The following is a 22608-nucleotide window of genomic DNA, read 5'->3' as shown; positions in this document are numbered from 1 at the left end:
ATGCAGAAAAACAGAGCAGAAAGGGAACTGGTGAGACTAAAGCATTTATCAAAGTTCCTAATGAAAAGCTTTTTAATTCATTGAAGATAAGCAAAGTATGAATAGTTTAAGTAACTACAAAACTAATATTTTATTTTCTATTTTGCCAATTAATTATAGTAAATTTTAAATTCCAAAACGACTTCTGTCACCACGTTGTAATTATATAGGCCACTTCTTCCTGCCATCTGCTGGTGTAGGTTAAAGAAATAGAAACGGAATTAATTTCATCCTAAGCAAAATATAATTAGGGGGATAAATCAGCATACAAAAAAATAATGTATTCTGGAATAAATTATTAAAAATTTTAATTTATCTACTATTTTTGGGTTTTGGTGCTCATGCTTCTTTCACACTCCCATCATGAATAATCAAGAGCTCAATATATATATTTGAGCTTCACAATAGGCTTATAAGATGGGTTAGGGTAGGTATTATCATCATTTCTGTTTTAGAGAGAAAGTGAGAATTCAAAAAAGTGATGGTGTATCAAAATGCACGTAGATGTTAGGTGGTTGAGCCTAAATTTTAATTCAAGTCTTCTGATTCCACTTCTATTGTCTTTAAACCACACTGTGCTACTTTCTTTGACAATCAGCTTTCTCTCAATTTTTTTATGAGAATTTTTAAGATCTGTTCTCTTAGCAACTTTCAAAATGCAATACAGTATTGTTAATGCTGTACATTACATCCCCATAACTTATTTATTTTATAACTATAAGTTTGTACCTTTTGACCCCCTTTATTCATTTTGCCTATGCCCCACCTCTGGCAACCACCAATATGTCATTATATCTATGAGCTTGTTTTTTTTTCTTAATTCCACATATAAGTGAGATCACAAGGTATTTGTCTTTTTCTGTCTGACTTGTTTCACTTAGCATAATACCCTCAAGGTCCATCCATGTTGTTGCAAATGGCAAGATTTCTTTCTTTTTTTATGGCCGAATGATGCTCCGTTGTACATATATATTTTCTTTATCCATTCATCTATAGATGAATGAATACTTAGGTTGTTTCCATATCTTGGCTATTATAAACAATGCTGCAATGAACATGGGCGTGCATATATCATTTCGAATTGGTGTGGAATTGCTGGATCATATGAATGTTCTATTTTTAATTTTTTGAGGAACCTCTGTATTGTTTTCCCTAGTGGCTGCACCAATTTACATTCCCACCAACAGTGGACAAGGGTTCCCTTTTCTCCATATCCTCACCAACACTTGTTATTTCTTGTCTTTTTGATAATAGCCATTCTAACAGATGTGAGATGATATCACTTTGTGGTTTTGATTTGTATTTCTCTGATGACTAGTGATGTTGAGCATTTTTACATGTACCTGTTGGCCATCTGTAAGTCTTCTTTTGAAAAATGTCTATTTAGATCTTCTTTTTCGCTATTGCGTTGTATGAGTTCTTTATATATTTTGGATATTTTTTTCTCTCAAGTTTGACTATAATACTGGACATTCAGTAGAAATAACAGATATTTGTTTAATATTATTTGAGCATAAAAAATAACAAAATCTATACTAAAAAAGACCTGTAGTTCATTCCATTCCTCTACTTCTTCTTTTGAATGTGGCACTAAGTGATGTTACAGGGGAAAAAGTGGTAGCCTTCACTACAATGTCATAATAAATTAGTGTTCACTCCTAAAATTTTACTTGTATTTCAAATCTCTTTGCATATCATATTCCCTATGCCTGGAAAGTTCTTTCCACTGCTTATTTGCTGAGCTAATCCATATGCGTCCTTTAAAATTCAACTCAGATATTACCTCCTCTAGGAGTCCTAATGTAACGGTGTGGGTTAGCTGGCCTGCCTCTGCTCTCTAGCAATCTATGCATGTTTCACATTCACTTCTATATCACTACGGCCTAAGACCGTGCTTATACACACCATGTGTCCAATAAACATTTGTTAAAACATATAATACGTTAATAGTGCCAGATACCATTTCTTGAGTGCTTACCATAGATAAATACTGCACTAAGCACTTTATGACCACTAAATCACTTAATCCTTGGAATAATCCAGTGAGAAAGTTATTATTTTAATTTCCATTTCAGAGATAAGAAGAATGAGAATTAGATTAAAAAACATACCCACGTTCACCCACTAGAAGATGGCAGGGCCAGGATTCAAACCAAGGTTGGTCTGAAAGACCCTTGGACCTGTTTATATTTCATGTTTTTATAATTTCTTGTGGAATTTCTGGTAGCTGTGCTTCTGAACAGCACTGGAGTTTTGCAAGCTGAACCAAGATGCTAAGATGGAAAGATCAAATAATGGTGCTCCTTTTCCCAGAGTTCAAAAGGAATTAAGTTAATGGACAGAATGTTCTCAAATTTAACTTTTTCTTCTTAAACCTTTGGGTATACCAAACTTTGTGTAAACTACAATTAAATAGAATATAATTTCATGTGAAATATGAATATAGTTGACTTAAGCTTAATATTCCATGGTATTCCACAAAAACCATCATGACTTGTTTGTGCTCTACAACCTTAATAAGTTTGAGAAACAGTATTCTAAAGAGTAGTTTATTGTAAAATAACATTTGAAATTAATCCAAATACATCAGAACTCATTAAAAGTGAATGGATACATTCTCCAGATAAAAAACAAAATATATCACAGTCATGAAAAACCAAAACAACCAATATAAAGACTAAAATCCAGTTATATGCTGTTTATAAGAGACACACCCAAAACAAAAAGGCAGAGAAAGTTTAAAACAAAAAGATGGGAGAAGATAGACCAGGCAAATATCAACTAAAAAAATCCTTGGACCGCTTTGTCTATATCAGCCAAAGTAAAAGGTTAGAGCAAAAAGAGATAAAGATGGTTACTACCTTTATCCAAAAGGTTAAATTCAGCAGGAAAAGGTAACAATTCTAATACAACTAATAAAATAGCAGATATATGTATGTATGTATATGTGTATATGTATGTGTATATAAATAAACATAAGTACAAGAAATTGACAAATCTATAATCATGGTAGGTGATTTGATCGCAATTCCCTAAGTAATCAACAGATCAAGCTGTAGACAAAAAGTCCGACCGGCCTAATGACTATATAGAAAATACCATGGCTAACACCTAACAAATAATAATTTTTCTCATAAATACATTGAACATTTACAAAAATTGACCAAGTACTAGACCATACATAAAGTCTCTTCAAATTTCAAACAATAATATATTTATAAAATATTTTCCGACCTTCACAGGTTAAATTAGAAGTTAATAGTTTAAAAAAAGCCTCCATATGTGAAGAGATTTAAAAAATGCTTTTAAATAACTGATGGATCACAAAAGACATAATAATGGTATTTCAGAAGTAGTGAAAACTAAATTATAACAACAAAATGTACCCTATGTTATGAATTAAGCATCAAACTTAGGAAATTAGAAGTACCACAGAATAAATCCAAAGAAAGTAGAAAAATCAAGTAACAAAGATAATAGCAGAAATTAATGAACTAGAAAAGACAAAGGAGAGGATCAACAAAGTCCAAAGTGATATCTTTAAAACATATAATAAAATGGAAACATCTGGCAAGACTGATTTGAAAAAATCATAAACAATATTAACACTAAAGAAGGAAACATACGTATAGAGACAGTACAGATTGAAAATATAATGAGACTGTACTGTAAACTACTTTATGCCAACAAATCTGAAAGCCTAGGTGAAAACTTCTTCCTAAAAAATATAAATGTAACATCGACTTCATAAGAAACAGAAAATATGAAAGGTTCTTGAGGGAAACTGAATCAGTAGTTAAAAACTTCCTGCTAAGAAAATAGCAAGCCTAGTTGGTTTTGCAGGTGAGTTCTACCAAACAATCAAGAGATAGATATGACCAATCTTACACAAACCTGTTCAGAGAACAGAAAAGGGGAAAGCACTCCCTACATTTGATGAGACTAGTATAACCTTGATACTAAGTCCAGACAAGGATGAATCACTCATGAATCCTGACGCAAAAATAATGAACAAAATATTAGCAAATCAAATCATGCAATGAATAAAAAAGATAATATACCATGACCAAGTTGGGTTCATTTCAGGAGTGCAAGGATGGTTTTACACTAGAAATTTACTAATATCTAATACATTAACAGATTAAAGGAGAAAAAATATAAGAAAAGCAGTAGATAAAATTCAACATCCATTCATTCATTAAATTATTCAATAAATATTTATTGAGTACCTATCACATAACAGGCACTATTCTGGGTGCTGAGGTTAAAGCAGACAAAAATCCCTGACCTCATGGAGCTTAGATTCTAGTGTTAGTAAAAATCTCTAACAAATTAGGAATAAAAGGGAAATTTCCTAATCTGATAAAGGGTATTGTCTTAGTGTGCTAATGCTGCTGTAACAAAATACTATAAACTAAATGGCTTAAACAACAAAAATTTATTTTTCACAGTTCTGGAGGCTCGAAGTCTGAGATCCAAGGTGCCAGTATTGTTGAGTTCTTGGTGAGGGCTCTCTTCCTGGTTATGTCCTCACAGGGTCTTACGTGGTACACAGAGAGAGAGACTCCTCCTCTTATTATAAGCACATTAATCCCAGCATGAGGGCAGCATACTTATGACCTAATCCAAGTCTAATTACCTCCCAAAGGCCCCTGCTCCAAATACCATCAAATTGGGAGTTAGGGTTTTAACACAGGAATTTTGGGGGGACACAAACATTCAATCCATAGCAGGTATCTCTACAAAACCTATATGAAATATAATAGAATCATCAAACTTTAAAAGAATTCCCTATAAAATCAGGACAAGGCAAGGATGTTAACTATCAGTGTTTCAATTTAACATCGTATTGGCGGTCCCTAGCTGTGCATAAGACAAGAAAAGGAGGTAAAACCATAAGAACTGATAAAAAACAGGCTTGTTTACAAATAATGTGGCAATCCACACAGAAAATCCATAGATTAGATTTGACAAAGTTGCCAGATATGATAAACATACACAAATGTCACTTTCATTTTTATACACCAGCAACAAAGAGTTAGAAAAAGCAATAACAAATATACCATTTACAACAGCCACAAAATGTAAAAGGGAATTAGGAATAAGTTTAACAAAAGCTGTACCATACTTTTATTGAGAAATGAACAAAACATAATTGAAAGTGATTAAAGAAGACTTAAATAAGTGGTTAAGAAGTCTCAATGCCAAAAACATTTCCCCCAGAGTGAACAACAGATTTAATCTATTTACAATAAAAATCCAAACAGGGTTTTCCATGGAACTTGATAAGCTGATTCTAAAATTCACGTAGAAGAGCAAAGAGCCAAGTATAGTCAAGACTATTCCAGAAAAAGAACCAGTTTAGGGGGCAGAGAGGGGACACTGTATACTAGATAACAGGACTTACTATAAAGTTACTTACTAGGAAAGTGTATGGTATTGGTCGATTAACTTATTATAAATTTTCTTAGTAGGAGATAGTATGGTGTCAGTGCAGAAATAGACATAGACTAATGGCTTAGCATAAAGAGTCCAGAGTCAGACTCACACATATTTGTAAACGTAATATATGACAGAGATGGAAATGCAAATTCACAGAGATTATTCAGTGAACAATGCTGGGACAACACACACACAAAAAAGAGTGAATCCCTATCTCACACCATATGTAAAGTAACAGATAGGTAAAGGGTTTAAAAGGCAAACTTAAAAATGTTTATAAGAAAATACAAAGAACATCTTTATGAACTTGAAGGACTTACCAGACACAAAAATTTGACAATAAAATAAAACATCAAGTTGTGACACAAATAACCATGAAAGAAATATACCTACATTATATTAAAAAGTCATTTGATTCAGGAGAAATGAAAACTTATGTCCACAAAAATACCTGTATATGAATGCTTATAGCAGCATTATTCATAATGGCGCAAAAGTGGAAACAACCCAAAGGTCTATCAACTGATGAATGTATAACTGAAATGTGGTATACCAGCACAATGCAATATTAGCAAAAAAACAAAACAAAAACAAAAAGCCTGAAATATGCAACATGGTTGAAACTTAAAAACATTATGCTAACTGAAAGAAGCCAGTCACATAGGACTGCATATTATATGATGCCATTTTTATGAAATGTCCCAAATAGGCAAATCTGTAGAGATGGAAAGTAGACTAATGGTTGCCTAGGGCTGGGAGAGATGGAGGGGTGGGAGTTGGGGGTGATGGCTAAGGGGTACAAGTTTCTTCTTGGGGAGATGAAAATGTTCTAAAATTGATTGTGGTAATGGTTGCCAATTTTGTGAATATACTAAAAGTCATTGAATTATATACCTTAAATGGGAGAGTTATACAGTAAATGAATTATATCTCAATAAAGCTGTTAAAAAAATCATTTGGATCAATAAGAAAAATTCAAACAATAGAAAAATGGGAAAATGATATGAACACATATTTCATAGAAGAGGAAACACTGATAGCCCAAAAATATGACTCAATGTTAACTTCTTTAGTATTTAAAAATTGCAGATTGAAATTTCAATATTGGAGATAACCAGGGCTGCCAAATTTGGAAGTGCAGATTATTCATGCAATAGGGTACCTGGTTGACGGAGCGGGAGGAGTCAAAATCTGGACTTTGCTCCTCTTGCGGCATCTGCCTAGAAGGGGCATTTTTTGTCATTTGCACAAAATTTTGTATGACTGGCAGCAGTCCTGGAGAAATAATTTCACAAGCATCAAGTTGGAAAAAATTAAAAAGTCTGATAATATCAAATACTGGGGAGGATGTGGATATCAAATTATGAATTGGTACCACCATTCAGAAAACACTTTGGAATTACCTAGTAGGAGAAACACACAAGAATATTCCCAGTAACCTTATTTATAATAGCAAAATAACTGGGGGAAAAGTTTATCACCAGTAGAATAAATACATTGTTGTATATTTACACAATAGAATGTTTATAGCAGAAACATGGGTAAATTTAAAAAATATTTGACAAAAATTCCCTAGGAATTTTTCAGCTCCATTTTAATCTTATGTGACCGCCATTGTGAATATACTTAGTGCCAATGAACTGTACACTTAAAAATGGTTAAAATAGTAAACTTTATGTTAAGCGTATTTTACCACGATAAAAAAAATAGATCTGAAAAAAATTCTAAGGACAATATTAGTCCTTCAATACATAAAATTGCATTATTTGCTTTTTTCCCCAGGGAAACTGTTCCCTAGTAGCACTTTTGAACACCTTCTTATCTGTTGCCAATATATGTCAAACTTTTGAAATGCTCCTCAAAACTTCACAATAATCTGTTAGTATTTGAGGGTCAAGAGATGTAAGTTTTAATCCTGGCTCCAGCCTCAACTAGGCATTTGCTAGGGGCAAATCACTTAACTCTTCCTAGTTTTGCTTCCACTAATTAAAACAAACAGGGTGCAATCAAAAACGAATTCAAGGTTCTTTCCTACTTTAAAAATCTCTAGTTCCACGGTGTTTATATTCCCCCACCACACCTTTACTACATTATAAATATCTTTGTTACATGGGTGGTTGAGTTTGTGTAGTTTCTGTTTTTTGAGTATTGGTGTAGAGAAACATCTGTTTTGTATTTTAGCATTCTATTTTATGTTTATCTTCTATCTTAGTTTCATTATCTTCAATAAATAGTTGTGAATTTCCTGAGCTAAATTTGTCATTAGTTTTTCCCTTATAATTATGAAAGCACATCAACATATTTTCTTAAATCTCAAAATCAAAATCAAATTTAGGTTTTTTTCATCAAGAGGAGATTTGACTATCTTTTAATTACCTGATAACATTTATTTATTTTGATTTTTAAGGAATATAATAGTTTTTCCTCCCTAAAAAGAAGCAAAGAATTCTTTTGATCCATAAGATGAGATTCTTTCCAAGAATTCCACTTTCTAGGTCTGGTCAATTTGGGAAAGCTAACTGCCAGCAATAGGGTTTGCTCAAAAAGGACCAGAGTAAATGCCTGATTTATGCCCATTTTACTTAACAGCTGTTTTCAACTATTTTATCCCCTAAATATTCTTTCTTCTTCTTTATCCCCATCGCTACTGTCCTAGTTCAGGCCTCATCAACTCTTGTGAAGACTATCGCTTTACCTTTCAAATGGGTCTCCCCGTCTTCAAAAACACCTTTGATGTCTTCAAAACATTGTGCCTTTGGCACCAAGTGAGCCATGTGAAATACAAATCTGACCATGTCATTCCTGTACTTTGAGCCCGTCAATGGCTTCCAGGGTCTACAGAATAAAACCTAAGCACCTTAACATAGCTGAGGAGGCCTTTTATGAACACCTTACATCTGATGCTCTACAGACCCAGTGGTTGCTGTCCTTGGCATACCCGGTGCATACCCACATCCTTAACTTTGCTCCTTTGTTTATCCCAGCGGGCCAGAATGTACTCCCTCCTCTTTTTTGCCGGGCTAGCACCTCCTTATTTTTCAAGACTTGGCTCAGGAGGCATCTCATCCAGGAAGATTTCCCTGTGCTCCCACAGAACCTGCAGCACTTACCATATCACGCTACAATGATCTATCTTTGTGTTTGCCTTCTTCTTTGGACTGTAAGTTCCTCGAGAGCAAGGACTATGTTTTACTAACTGCAGCATTCCTAGCACTTAGCACAGTCTTAGTATTTCAATATTATATATAAGTAATCAAAACACTGAAGCAACATTCATTACAAAGCCCTCCTTACCTTGCTCTCCCTAGAATACAGACAGTAGGGCAGAAAGAACTGGCAAAGGAATGGATTCTTAAAGGGACTGCTTAGTAATACCACACAGTAGGTGCTCTTTCTTTGTCATATGTAATTTACTTTTTAACATATATTTTCTTTGAAGTGACTCAAATTAGCAAATTTCCCATGAATGATTTCTTTTGATAGTAGGGAATTCAGTTGACAGAAACATGTTTAACAAAATACAAATTTAAAAACTGATTGGTAACTGATAAGCAACTTTCAAGACCAATTTAAGGAGCAGAAAGAACGATGAAGGATGATATTCTTCTAACATTGGGAAATGATGATACTTTTTTTCCTGCTTTTTCTCCCCAAATCCCCCCAGTACACAGTCGTATATTTTAGTTGTGGGTCCTTCTAGTTGTGGCACGTGGAACGCTGCCTCAATGTGGCCTAATGAGCGGTGCCATGTCCGTGCCCAGGATCTGAACTGGAGAAACCCTGGGCTGCCTAAGTGGAGCACGCAAACTTAACCACTCGGCCACAGGGCCGGCCCCAGCATGATATTTTTTGGACCAACATTTCTTTGGCTTTTTCTTTCCTGAAAATGTGACTGCAAAAGAGATTTTTCTGTTCTAAATATGACAAGTCAAGAGGCTTCCAGTGGAATACAGGTTAGAGGGTACTGTAATATGTCAAACACATATAACCTTTTCTAGGTACAGTATAAAATTTTGGCTTTTTCTTTTCTTTTAGTAATCTATGTCCAATGTTTCATCCATTTAGATGTAAAAGTTTCTAAATTCACTTATTCCACTATCCAATTAAAATCTTTTGAGAATTAATCATTTCCTGACCTGCCAAGGATTAAATTTAGGTGCTTGGTTGAACCTGAGCCTTATGTCTCAAGCCATCACTTTTAATTGGAGCATATGAAAGGATAACATAGGGTTTTAGTGACATCATAGTCTATTGTCATGGAAATGTAAACATGGCTTTGTATTAAGCTTGTCTCAAAGCAAGTTTTAGGGGTAGAGAGAGACTGGGAGACAGGAGATAAATTATGTAAAAAAATGTATCCTCTAAATGTTGGATTGCCCTAGAAGCTCGGCCCCTCAGTGATCTCATCCTGCCTCATGGCTTTAAATACCATCGATACACTGACGACTCTCAAATTTACATCTCCAGCTGGACCTCTCCTCTGAACTCTTCACTCATATATCTAACTGTCTTCCTGACTGCCTGAGTTGGATGTCTAATAGGCACCTCCAATCTCACATGTCTGCCCGGAGCTCCTGATACTGCCCTCTCCCTACCCAATTTGCTCTGCTCATAATCTGCATCTCAGCAAAGGTCAACTTCCTTTCCCATTTGCAGAGCCCATAGAACTTGGAGTAATCTTTGACCTACCACGAACTCCTCAGCAAATCCTGTCAGCTCCACCTTCAAAATATTATCAAGATTTACTTCTCCCCACTTGCTCTGCTTTCAAGTTACCATCATTTCTTGCCTGGATTATTGTGATTGACTCTGACTGGTCTCCCTGTTTCTGCCCTTGCTTTTTCTTCAGTCTATTCTCTCATAGACCCAGAGTGATCATATTAAAATGGAAGTCAGATTATGTCACACCTCTGCTCAAACCCTCGGATAGCTTTTCATCTCATCCCAGGTATGTCCCAACATCCTTTAATCATCACTTGCCCTCCTGCCTCCCTGACCTCCCACACTGGCCTCCTTGTTCACTGACCATAAAAGGCATGCTCCCACCTGAGGGCCTTTGCAGATTCCCTTCCCTTAAGTATCTGTATGGCTTGCTTCTTTTCTTCATTTAGGTCTTTACTGAAAATTGCCTTCTCAGTGAGGCTTTCTGTGGCCAATGATCTAAAATTACTCCTCCCATCCTCCTTTTGTGCTTTATTTTCCTTAAGAAGCATTTATCCAACATACTACGTATTTTACTTATTTCTGATACTGTCTGCCTCTTCCACTTGAATGTAAGCTCCATGAGGCAGGGGGGTTTGGCTGTGTTTTTCATTGCTGTATTCTTTGTACTTAGGGAAGTGCCTGGCACATAGTATAAACTCAATAAATATTTGTTGAATGAATAACTGAAAAACTGGGCGATACGTGTCTTAAGAAAAGATTATTGGTGAAAGCATGATTAATCAAGGTTTATGAACCTTACGTCTAAAAAAGTTCATTTGCTGTTGAGTTTTCATGGAAATCTACCTTTGGAGGAAGTTTGACTTTATTTTCTACAAGGACAGTCTTGATTTCTCTTATCTTTGTGATGAGGAACTTCAGAGGCGAGTGTTCAAGAAGGAAGAGAAAAATGATAAATACAGGTGGGTATTAAATAATATTTATTGTTTGCCATGTTGGATGAGCTAATGATTTTAAAAAATTATTAGTACATAGAACTTACTATTCATAGCTGACTGAAAATAGAAATGAGGAAAAAAAAGTTGCTCATTGATTGAATTAGCAGTGTCTGGCACATAGTAATGTAATATAAAAAGTGATTTGGACTTGGATGCGGTCCAAGAGGGCTTAGCTACTGAAGTAGTTTTATTTCTAAAGTGATTCTATAGTACAGGCATGAGTGTCCAGGCTACTTACAGTTAAACTTAGTATCTTCATTACTGTTCCTTATTTTATTTCTATCTTTAGACCTGAAAATTATAAATCCTTAGTTGTTATTCTTTATCAGCTCACTAAGACAACAATTACTGAATGCACAGACTACACGCTCTCAAATAAACTGTAGACGAGAAAAGGCAATAAACACTAGCCGAGTTAGAGGTAGAATGATAAAGATAAAGGTTGGGGAGCCTGGATTCCAGCTTTCACTATGCCACTAACTGGCTGTGTGATTTGGGGAGAGTCATTTAATCTTTCTCAGTTACTTCATCTGTAAAATGTGGAGGATGGACTGATAGGCTTCAAAGATCCTCCAAGGTCTATGATTTTTTTACTATAAGCTCAACCACTGTGGGAGGCAGAATAATGTACCCCATGCCAAAGATGTCCACATCTTAATCCTTGGCATCTGTGAATCTGTTACATGGCAATGGGGAATTGAGGTTGCTAATAAACTACCTTAAAATAAGGAGATTATCCTGAATTATGCAGTTGGGCCTAATATAATCACAAGGGTTTTTATAATGTAAAAGAGGGAGGCAGAAGAGTGTGCGTCAGAGTGATGCCATGTGAGAAAGACTCGACCAACCATAGCTGGCTTTGAAGATGGGGGAAGGGGCCATGAGCCAAGGAATGTGGGCAGCCTCTAGAAGCTGAAAAAGGCAAGAAAACAGGTTTCCTCTAGACCTTCCAGAAAAAATGCAGCCTTTCAGACACCTTGATTTTAGCTCAGTGAAACCTGTGCCAGACTTCTGACCTCCAGAACTGTTAAGTATTAAATTTATATTGTTTAAGCCATTAAGTGTGTGGTAATTTGTTACAGCAGCAATAAGAAACGAATACAATCATGATATGTACCATCACTAGCAAAGTTGGACCCAAATTTATCACAGATGCAGGGTTTTAATAAAAATTCTATACTCAAGCATTTTGTAAAGATCTTCAGAAGCAGAAGTAATCAGAAACTGTGAAAAGTTGGGAAAGAGTCTATAGGGGGATAAAACTTTTACTAGTGATTCATGTGAAGAGTAGAAACCTGGACATTTTATGAAGGAAAGAAAATGGCAGCAGAAGAGATATTAGGAAGGTTATCTACAACGGAAGAGCTTCTTACTTCTCTGGACCTCAGTTTACTCATCTATAAACTAAAGGGCTGGGATAAATAATCTCTAAATTCCTCTAGCACTGAAACAAGATTTTAAAATCCTGACATGGGCCTTTGACACCCTCCCTTCCCAAAGTCTGAAGAGTACTCATTTTGGAAAGCAGTATAATCATCTTCAATATCTGATGGTCAAGCTTCACAGAAAGCTCTGACTCACTTTAATACCAAAGTGGTTCTGATTTTTTTTTTGATTGGCCCTGAGCTAACTAACACCTGTTGCCAATCCTCCTTTTCTTTTCTTTTTTTCCCCTTCTTCTCCCCAAAGCCCGCCAGTACATACTTGTATATTCTAGTTGTAGCTCTTTCTAGTTCTGCTATGTGGGATGCCACTTCAGCATGGCTTGATGAATGGTGGTATGTCCGCACCCAGGATGTGAACCAGTAAAACCCTGGGCTGCTGAAGTGGAGCAAGCAAACTTAACCACTTAACCACTTGGCCATGGGGCCAGCCCTGTGGCTCTGAATTTTAACCTGGACACTCTTATTCAGGTAGGGTGCATGGGAAAATTGTTTAGCTTTCTAACTCTTCTGCCACTTCACCTATAAAAGTATGGTAAAAATTTGGTTAGATGGATTTTCTAAGGAAAGAATTATTTTAGATCTGAAGGTTTACTAAAAGTTTATTCCTTTGTGTAACTAAACTTTAAATATATTTGATGGAACTATTTTCTAAAATGAAACACATGCCCTATTTTTTTTTTTTTTTGTGGGAAGATTAGCCTTGAGCTAACATCTGTTGCCAATCCTCTTCTTTTTTCTGAGGAAGACTGGCCCTGAGCTAACATCCATGCCCATCTTCCTCTACTTTATATGTGGGACATCTACTACAGCATGGCTTGCCAAGTGGTGCCATGTCCGCACCTGGAATCCAAACTAGCGACCCCTGGGCCACCGAAGCGGAACGTGTGCACTTAACCGCTGCACCACTGGGCTGGCTCCCGCATGCCCTATTTTTAAATAAAATTTAATGAGTACCATATTATGTTTTCTTGAAGAGTCATTACTACTAACATCAATTACCATAGTGGGCTGTACTACAGTGATGCTCTAGACAGCAGTCAGCAAACTATGGCCTAGAGGCTGTTTTTCTAAGGCCTGGGAGATAAGAAAGTTGTTACATTTTTAAAGGGTTGTTAAAAAAAACCAAAAACAATGTGACCTTGGGGCGGGCCCAGTGGCAAAGTGGTTAAATTCGTGTGCTCTGCTTCAGCAGCCGGCTGGGGTTTGAGGGTTCAGATCCCGCTCGTAGACCTTTACAATGCTCATCAAGCCATGCTGTGGCAGCATCCCACATACAAAACAGAGGAAGGCTAGCACAGATGTTAGCTTAGGATGAATCTTCCTCACCAAAAAAAAAAGAGAAAAAAAAGAGTGACCTAGACCCTACGTGGCCTGAAAAGCCTAAAATATTTACTATCTGGCCCTTTACAGAAAGGTTTGCTGACTCTTGCTCTAGAAAAAGATTTGTACGCCTCTTCATGAAATTTCCACAACTAGATTGAACATTATGCTCTGTCACTACAGGAAGCACATCCATCTTGGCACAGTGTCTGACAAGGTAGCTCAAATATCTGCAGAAAAATAAAGGCTACTGGCATTTAAAATTCTTTTGTTCTTGTTCCACTCTCCTACTCACTCTCAGGTTTTTGGTAATCACATACAGGCCCCTAGCAGTCTCTCCCCCTTTCTAATCTTGGTCTGGAAGTTTGATAACCTAGCTTATAAACATTTTGAGCAATGTAAGCTTAAATTGGTTATGTGTAGACCCTGGAACTATTTTCTAAGTAAGACACAGGTGGTTGGTGCAGGAATTTGGTGACTTATTTTAATTGTCCTAAGGCCTTTTTACTTATTTCCAGGTTCTCTGCTATCCTTTGGAAAAGCAAGGTTGCAGGACAGATGAGGTCTTACTGCAACATGCCTGATCATTTTTTATTTTTATAATGTAAAAATAGCATTATATCTGAAAAGCTATTCACCATAATATTAAACTGAAGCACTTGGAGTGGCAGGATTTTCTTGGAATATCTGATTTTTTCCCTCAATGAACATAATAAAAGTTATATATCAGAAAAGCTATTTTCATTAAAAAAAAAAAAAGGAAAGGGAAAGGATCTCTCCATTCAATCTCAACGACTTGTTTCATTTAGCATGTTTTCTTTCATTATCTGATCACGTTTTTTAATGGTTGTAAATATTGTGTTTATGGGTTTTATTTTGACTCACATTTGGGTTGCTACAGGTAACCCATGCCAACTATAATACTACCGAAAAATAAGCTGAAATGAAATACCGCAGGAATGCCAACAATCTATATGGTGAAAGGTCTCTGAGCACCTTTTTGACCCCTACTCCACTCAATTTTTACAGCATCAGACGAATAATATCCAACCAGAATATAGTTTTAGGGTTCACAAAACACTTCATTGAGTCCTCACAACAACCCTGTGAGGTAGGCACATCTTCAGAGGTAAAAGGGCTTAGCCAAAGTCACTCGGCTATTTAGGGGAGAGGCTCAGTAGCCTGGTCAAGAAAACAGGAGCAGGTCTTTGGGGGCGTTTCTAGGAAGATTAGAGCTTCCTCCACACCCCGGCCTCTCTGTTCCTTCACCAGTCACTTACCTTGACACGCTCAAATTCTGCCTCTTCCACCCCATCAAGGCACACCGCGGGCTGGGGAAACCTGTAGCTCACACTCGCCCGCCCCCGAGCCCCGGAGCCCAGCCAGAGCGAAGAGCCCCGGCCGCCCCTCCACGAGCCGCAGGCTCGGCCCCGGACTAACCTGACCAGGTCGGTCATGCAGGAGCCCACCACCACCACCGCCGCCGCCTCCTCCTCCTCCGGCCACTGCCTTCCTGGGTCCCCAGCCGCGGCCATGGCTAAAACGAGGTGCTCTCCAACCCCAAGCTTGCCCTTTACCCTTTGCCCGACCCCGTAACCACAGACGCCGTTCCTACGCTCCCTAACAACGCGGGCCTTCCAACCGCCTCGGCGGGTCGCCCACCTGAATGCCCGAAATAACCCCGCCCACCAACTGTCCCGGTTCTTTCAGGGATTGTCTCCCTGCACCGCCTCTCGTTACTGAGCCCTCCTGATAGTTCCAGACTCCGCGCTGCTCGCCACGCACGAGGCACGGGCCGAGGAAAGAACTTTTCAGGCACTGCGGGGACGCCCTTCCGAGCGCCCAGCTCGGCGCGGCCGGGGGCGCGCACGCCGCCCCACTGCTGGGCCGCACAGGGGAAGGGGCGGGGCGGGGCAGGACGTCCGGGGGCGCGCACGCATCCGGCCCGCGGTGCGCGCGCAGGTCGGTGCGTCGGTCGGGGGCGCGCTCGGGTAACCTGTACCCCACGTAGTCGCCGGTTACCGATCGGACTAAGTTCCAGGTACCTGGACTGGGGCTGGTGCGGGGAGGTTGGATCCCGAGTCGCACAGGTGGCGCTGAGGACCGTGGTTTAAATTTGCCCAGGGCTTGCCTCCTCTTCCTATAGAGAAGGCCCTCGTTCCAAAGATGCCCTGCTCATCCCCATCACGCTGGTCCCCTCAAGAACAAGCCCCCGAGGCCAGAGGCTGCTCCTTCTCCATATTTAGCCCGCGCCCTGGTCCCTGATAACGCTCAGACTCTTTCTTCCTTGCCGCCTCATGAGGGGATGATACAATTTGGGAGAAAGGAGAGTGTCCCCTTTTAGATGCCCCCTAGAGTTGGGGTGGTCACTCCTTGGGTTTGAGCTGCTTGTTTTTCTCGAATGTTGCTCCTTAGAGAAATTGGTCCCCAGTGTAACTTCCCTCTTGCGCTATATGACGTCGACGTGACGCAGCAGGACGCCACCCCTTTCCGTTCCATGACGTCAGCAGGGCACATGCTTCCGTGTTTGTCATCCCATCTTAATTGCAAAAAACTAGACGATGCTTTAGACGTCTTTGTATTCCCCAGGCCGCGTGTCACAGGACCTTGTGTGACCCTGTTGGGCAGCAGTAAAATTGTTATTTCTGCATTTTTTTTTTCTGTACCACGTAAAAATCAGAGAATACTGATTGCTCAACTAGCATTCAAGGGAAGCTGGCCACTGTAAATTTTTGCCTATCCAGGATCTGTTATAGTGCTGTGATGAGTAAAAGCTCCTACTGGGGGATGATCTCCCAGCCATGTCCCTAGCTCAAAAGAACCGCGCCAAAGGACCATCATCTTTGTCTATTCCGTGACCTCTGGTTTTGGAGTTGGTATTTTTTTTCCCCTGTCTCAGAGAAGTCACAACACCTCACGGTTGAAACAGATTTTAACGCTGCATGAAATCTTAAACTGTCAAAAAATAGTGTTATGAATGTGCTGGAAACAAAGAGAGAAATTCATTCTTTCAGGTGTCATTCTAAGGTCATGAGAGTTACTGAATTGGAATGGATTGTTGTAACCTTAAGTATAATTTGGCTTCTGCAGCAGGTTTTTTCCCTTTAGTATTTGACTAGTGAATCACTCAGGCCAGTTTCAGCAGGAGGCCAGCAGTAGTCTAATTTGTTTCTAGTTGTAAAGCAACCATTAGTCTAAATGTTTGACTTTTTGCCCAAAGTTTACAAACGTACACTTAAAAAATTCACTTTGATGTTTTTCTCTTTGATAATGAAAGTTTTAAATGTTTATTTGAGAGGAAGATGAGTATAGTGGACTTTGAGGGAGATCTGGATTTGAATTCTGATCCTTCTGCTTGTTAGGTTTTTGACTTTGAACAAGTTACTTAGTCTTGCTGAGCTTTAGTTTTCTTATTTGTGAAATGGGAACAATAATATTAACCAGAGAACAGGGCTGTTGGGGGGAAGTAAATGGAATTACAGATGGAGATGGGTAATATAGTGTCTGATACTGAGTAGATGTTCGGAGTGTGTTGGTTGTGTTTCCCTTTTTCATAGAAATGAGAGATAAGATAATAATAGGTCTTATGGGAAAAAGCATGGAAGAATACTTTTGTAATCTAAGTGAGATCCTTTTGCTTTTTTCCGAGATGAGTATTTCTGTATTTGCATGCGATCTAGATAAGCATCCTTTCAAGAAGTGTGACATCAGTGGGTAGAAATAAAGGTGGAAATGTTGCAGAATAGAAAAAAATAGGCTTCAAAATGATAATATGGATTAGTATACTGTTCAAAGACAAATTACAGAAGTTATCCGTATCTCCTGTAAAGTGGAAATTCTAATAACTTCCTTACTGCCCAGGGTTGTGAAGATCAATGGCAGTAATGTATATGGAAGCTCTTTATAAGTGATAAAGTATTATGAAAATGTACATGATTTTTATGATTGATAATACAGTGCATGAGATGTTTATTCTTACTTTATAATGACATATTGGAGTGATGGAGGGGGGTCGTCTGTTCAGTGGTTGGAAGAGGGGCCTGTTTTATTTTTGCAGAAAGGATAGCTTTTACTGCCTCAAGGGTACTTCTGGGTGTCATCACTACATAGGGTCTCAGTGTTATTATTTTTGGAAAGATCACTGCAGTCCTTCCCTTTATTACTATCTGAAATGATTAAAACAGGTACTAGTTTTCAACATTTATCGTAGCAGGAAACAGTAAGTCCTCATATGGTATAATATATGAAAATGAGAACCAGAACATCATTTACTTGTAATTGTAACTTTCAGGAAATTAATTTGCTTTTGATGTGGGATTATCCTTTCAGATTGAGCAAGAAATGATGATTTAAATTGACTTATTCACCTCTGAAAGTAGAGGCTTTCATTTAGAAATCTATTAAGAGGAATTCAGGTACCCCCTCCCCCAGCCCTGTGGGTTTCCAAGTAATTTAGATATGATTTATTGGTTTTACTTTTGCGTTTTCAAGTGTAAGAACGTCCTAGTGCTTTACCGTCAAAGACTTTTAGATCCATGTTAGTTTGTGTTGCTTAATATCTGGATTGGTGTATGTTTTCATGATTTAATTAAGTTGAGTTTTGCTACATCTATTCCTCAAATACACTATCCTCTACCAAGTTTTTTGAGGGCATATTATCTCCTCTCCATACCGAAATATTTCCTTTTATTCATGTATTTATTAAAAACTGTTTATTGGATGTTTCGTTTATCTCTCTCCGGGGGAGAGATCACTAAGCAGGTAGTTATAATACACTGAGGAGGGATAGTTATTAAGAGAGGTATCTCAGGAGTAGTTTCTAGTAAGTAAAAATTGCAAGCAAGTTATGCTTGTTCTAGGATTTTATATAGTACTTTCAATCAAGTTCTTACTCTCTGCATTTTGTGTGTTAGGGGAAAGGATTGTCAGCGAAGGATTCTTAAGGTCTCAACTAAAGTAGAACCTGCCAGTTGTAAGACAGACTGGGACAACTTTAAACAGAGTGCAGAAATCAGCTTTGGAAAGGAGGAGAGAATTGGATTTCAACGGTTGCCTCTGTTCCTGAAAAGCAGCAGTGTAGTCTGTGTCCTGAGTGGTGAGCAGCAGGGAGTCAGTTTGTTCTGGAGGATCACTGGAAGAGGCTGCTATAAGACAGGAAATGAGGTGTTTATTCATGCAAGAGAAACTTCAGTGTGCTGTGCCAGTTTTCAGGAAGCTTGTTATATCTAGTTCCTTTGGATACTCTGATCACCATTCTTTCCTTCTGCTTTCAGTGGTGATTTGCAAGTCAAGTTAAAATGTCCCCAGAAGTCGCCTTGAACCGAATTTCTCCAATGCTCTCCCCATTCATATCTAGTGTGGTCCGCAATGGAAAAGTGGGACTGGATGCTACAAACTGTTTGAGGATAACTGACTTGAAATCTGGGTATGTACCAGAGCCAATCCAACCTTTACCTAATAATAAACCTTGCTTACCAGACGTGTAAAAATTGAACACCACAGAAATTCGTCAAGTCGTGACCTTCATGACTTGGCATGATGGTTCAGTTGGTTTTGTCCAGTTCTTGACATTTTATGTTTCAGGTGGTTTTATTTGTGTTGTGGGCCATTGCTTTATGATCAGAATGTTCTTGTCTTTTTTGGGGCATATCTCTTTGTTAACAGTGTGCCATGTGGTTTTTAGCAAGTGTGTTTTTCATTCATTGACTTGTTTTCTTGTTATGTCTTCTGCAATCCAGCGTATACTATAAGAGTTGGTTTTGAGATAATGAATCTGACATCATTTGATAATCTCTCCTCATAGGAAAATTATAATAGCTAAAATGAGTCATTTTTCACAACAGGGTTGAAATGGTAAGATCTCATGTCTAGAAATGTTGCATTAAAATAACCTAAGTTTTTATTTTGAAATAAATTTACATTTACAGAAAATTTGCAAAAACACTGCAGAAAATTAACATTCTTACAATACTATTAGTTGTTCTATAAGCCTTACTTGAATTTTACCAGTTTTCCCATTAATGTCCTTTTTTGGTTTAGAATCCAATCTAGGATACAAATTGATTTTAGTTGTCATATCTGCTTAGTCTTCCCCATCTGTGACAGTTCCTGTCTTCTTTGTCTTTCATGATTCTGACACTTTTAAAGATAGCACTGGTTAGTTATTTTGTAAAATGTCACTCAATATGGATTTGTCTAATGTTTTCCTTTCATTAGACTGAGAAACACATTTTTTCCCAAGAATACTACAGAAGTGATGTTGTACCATTTTCGGTGCCTCAGATCAGGGAGTACGTGACCTTCATATGTCTTGCTATGTTAACTTTGACCACTTGGTTAAGATTGTGTCTACCAGGTTTCTCCACAGTAAAGTTAACTGGTTTTCCCTTTGTAATTAGTAAGTGTCTTATGGAGTGATGCTTTGAGACTGTGCAGATGTTCTGTTTTCTCATTATACTTTTGTCCACTAATTTCAGCATCCATTAATGGCTGTTGCCTGTAGCTGTTACTGTGGTGCTTGTCTGAGAGTGCTTTTCTACTTTCCTTATTCCTCCCACATTTATTAATTTGAATTCTACTGAAAAGAAGCACTATCCCTTCTCCCCAAATTATTTATTTATTCACGTCAGTATTAATTTTTAGGTATTTATTCTATGGGTTGTAATCTAAATACTATCATCATTTATTTTGTTGCTCAGTTCTAACTTTTGTCATTGGGAGCTCTGTCAGGTGGCTTTTGTGTCCTTTTGACATATCCTCATCATTTTTTGAGTACTTTTTTACGAGAAATGTTGCATTCTTGTTCTCTTTTGGCTTTTCTTTTTAGGCTCTTTTATGTCTCTTTTTTTTTTTTAAAGATTTTATTTTTTTCTTTTTCTCCCCAAAGCCCCCCAGTACATAGTTGTATATTCTTCGCTGTGGGTCCTTCTAGTTGTGGTATGTGGGACGCTGCCTCAGCGTGGCTTGATGAGCAGTGCCATGTCCACGCCCAGGATCTGAACCAGAGAAACCCTGGGCTGCTGAAACACAGTGTGCAAACTTAACCACTCAGCCACGGGGCCAGCCCCTCTTTTTAGGCTCTTTTGCCGTCTACAACTCTTGCTGTTTCTTGACTAAGCTAGAGACTTGGATATGAGAATGTAGACTTATGTTCTTTAGTAGTGGGATAAAGAAGACTCAGTTGGACACTTCATTGGAACAGTAAGATGCTTTTTAAAAGATCTGGTATTGCCTTCAATTTAATTAATCAATGGGTATGGGGTTTCTTTTTGGGGGGATGAAAATGATCTAACGTTACATAGTGATGATGGTTATACAACTCTGTGAATATACTAAAAATGACTGAATTGTGCATGAATAAGGGTGAATTTTACAATTTGTAAATTGTATGTCAGTAAAGCTGTCATTAAAAAACCCAAACGTGTGAACCAGGGATGTTTACTGGCCTGAAATGGATAGAACATAAAGAAAGCTCTTTCTTTCTTTAGTTTGTCACGTTCTTTTCAGAGACATTGAAGACATGACAGGGGGCTGATGGCCGGAGGACTGGTGACTGGTTTGTATAAGAAGATATAAACCTGAACTTCTTACTCCTTTTATCAGTATTGTGAGAGAACAGTTGGGTTCATCAACATAAAGTCACTTTACTTCTTTTCTGCAGACTCCCCTTTTCAGTGCTCCCAAATTCCTGAATGTTTAGTTGAGTGTTTAAGTGCAAACAGTAGATCTGATGATAAATTTGAAATGAATCCACTAGACCTGGCAATGTCTGGAGTAGCTCTGTGAAAAATATTTGAAGTAGCATTTAATGACATTTTGTGTTTATGGAATTTACTTTCTTTAGATTTGAAAAAGGAGTAAAAATACCTCTACCTACATTAACAAAGCTGCTACACATAAAATCATGTGAAAAGCCTTCTTAATCTAGAGCATATTGATGCCTTTTATGTAGTACTTTTTTGAAAGATTCATGAAAGTTCTTTGTTTTTTATTTTCTTTTTTTTGGAAGGAAGATTGGTTCTGAGCTAACGTCTGTTGCCAGTCTTCCTGTTTTTGCTTGAGGAAGATTGTTGCTGAGCTAACATCTGTGCCAGTCTTCCTCTGTTTTATGTGGGGTACAGCCACAGCCTGGCTTGACAAGCTGTGTTAGGTCGGTGCCCGGGATCCGAACCTGCAAACTCCAGGCCACCAAAGCCAAGAGAGAACTTAACCACTACGCCACCTGGCAAGCCCTAAAAGTTCTTTAGAAGCCGTGAAGAGTTCTTTCTTCAATCCTTTCATCAGCCAAGGTGTGAATTCCTCAAATTTCTATAGCAAGGCAGTGACAGAGTTAGGGAATAGGATGGCTTCTTTTCCCGTGTCACTGTTGGCATTTCCGTTTCTCTTAGATCAGCAGCATTCACGGTTATGAGAATTGGGATCCGCATTTGTGAAATCTGTTAACTCAAAGGGGCATACCCTATAGGACACAGTGTACACGGAAGGTATGAAAAGAGGAGACTGATTTTTAGTGGTCCTAAGAACCAGTCTTGTTGCTATAGGTAGCAACTTGCCTTTGAGGAGATGAGATCAAAGTATCTATATTCTAGATTTGGCCCACTGGAGGAATAGATAGGCAAGGGTCTCTTCAAAGTGAGATTTTTTTTTTAATAGCAATTCATCTTTATTTCTCATGTGACACCTATGTCTTTCTGCCTTGTCTA

At 38.0% G+C, this 22608-nt stretch overlaps 2 protein-coding genes across 11 annotated transcripts in view; one reads left to right on the top strand and one right to left on the bottom strand.

Moving 5' to 3' along the window:
- RBKS (ribokinase) overlaps positions 1-15479 on the bottom strand; it is a 107067-nt gene extending 91588 nt beyond the window's left edge. For 5 of the 6 annotated variants that reach the window (XM_070512373.1, XM_014850403.3, XM_014850401.3 and 2 more), the window contains exon 1: positions 15347-15479. In XM_070512373.1, coding sequence (XP_070368474.1) covers positions 15347-15441 — 95 coding nt within the window. In that variant the 5' untranslated portion in view covers positions 15442-15479. Of the gene's footprint in view, positions 1-15186; positions 15318-15346 lie in introns of those variants that run through there. The other variant, XM_070512372.1, reaches the window with a different exon arrangement.
- Positions 1-22608, top strand: part of BABAM2 (BRISC and BRCA1 A complex member 2) — a 516257-nt gene that overhangs the window by 82246 nt on the left and 411403 nt on the right. For 2 of the 5 annotated variants that reach the window (XR_011504120.1, XM_014850400.3), the window contains exons 1-2: positions 15809-15947; positions 19180-19331. Coding sequence is in view for 3 of the 5 variants with exons in the window: in XM_014850400.3 (XP_014705886.1) it covers positions 19204-19331 (128 nt within the window). In the remaining 2 variants the exon portion in view is untranslated. Of the gene's footprint in view, positions 1-15215; positions 15355-15808; positions 15948-19179; positions 19332-22608 lie in introns of those variants that run through there. The other 3 variants (XM_044772149.2, XM_070512371.1, XM_070512370.1) reach the window with 3 other exon arrangements.

The sequence above is a fragment of the Equus asinus genome, chromosome 6, assembly GCF_041296235.1.
Source record: "Equus asinus isolate D_3611 breed Donkey chromosome 6, EquAss-T2T_v2, whole genome shotgun sequence".
In the NCBI taxonomy this organism is placed as follows: Eukaryota; Metazoa; Chordata; class Mammalia; order Perissodactyla; family Equidae; genus Equus; species Equus asinus.
The sequence above is the reverse complement of the archived record's forward strand: the minus strand, read 5'-3'. Positions and strand labels throughout refer to the sequence as shown.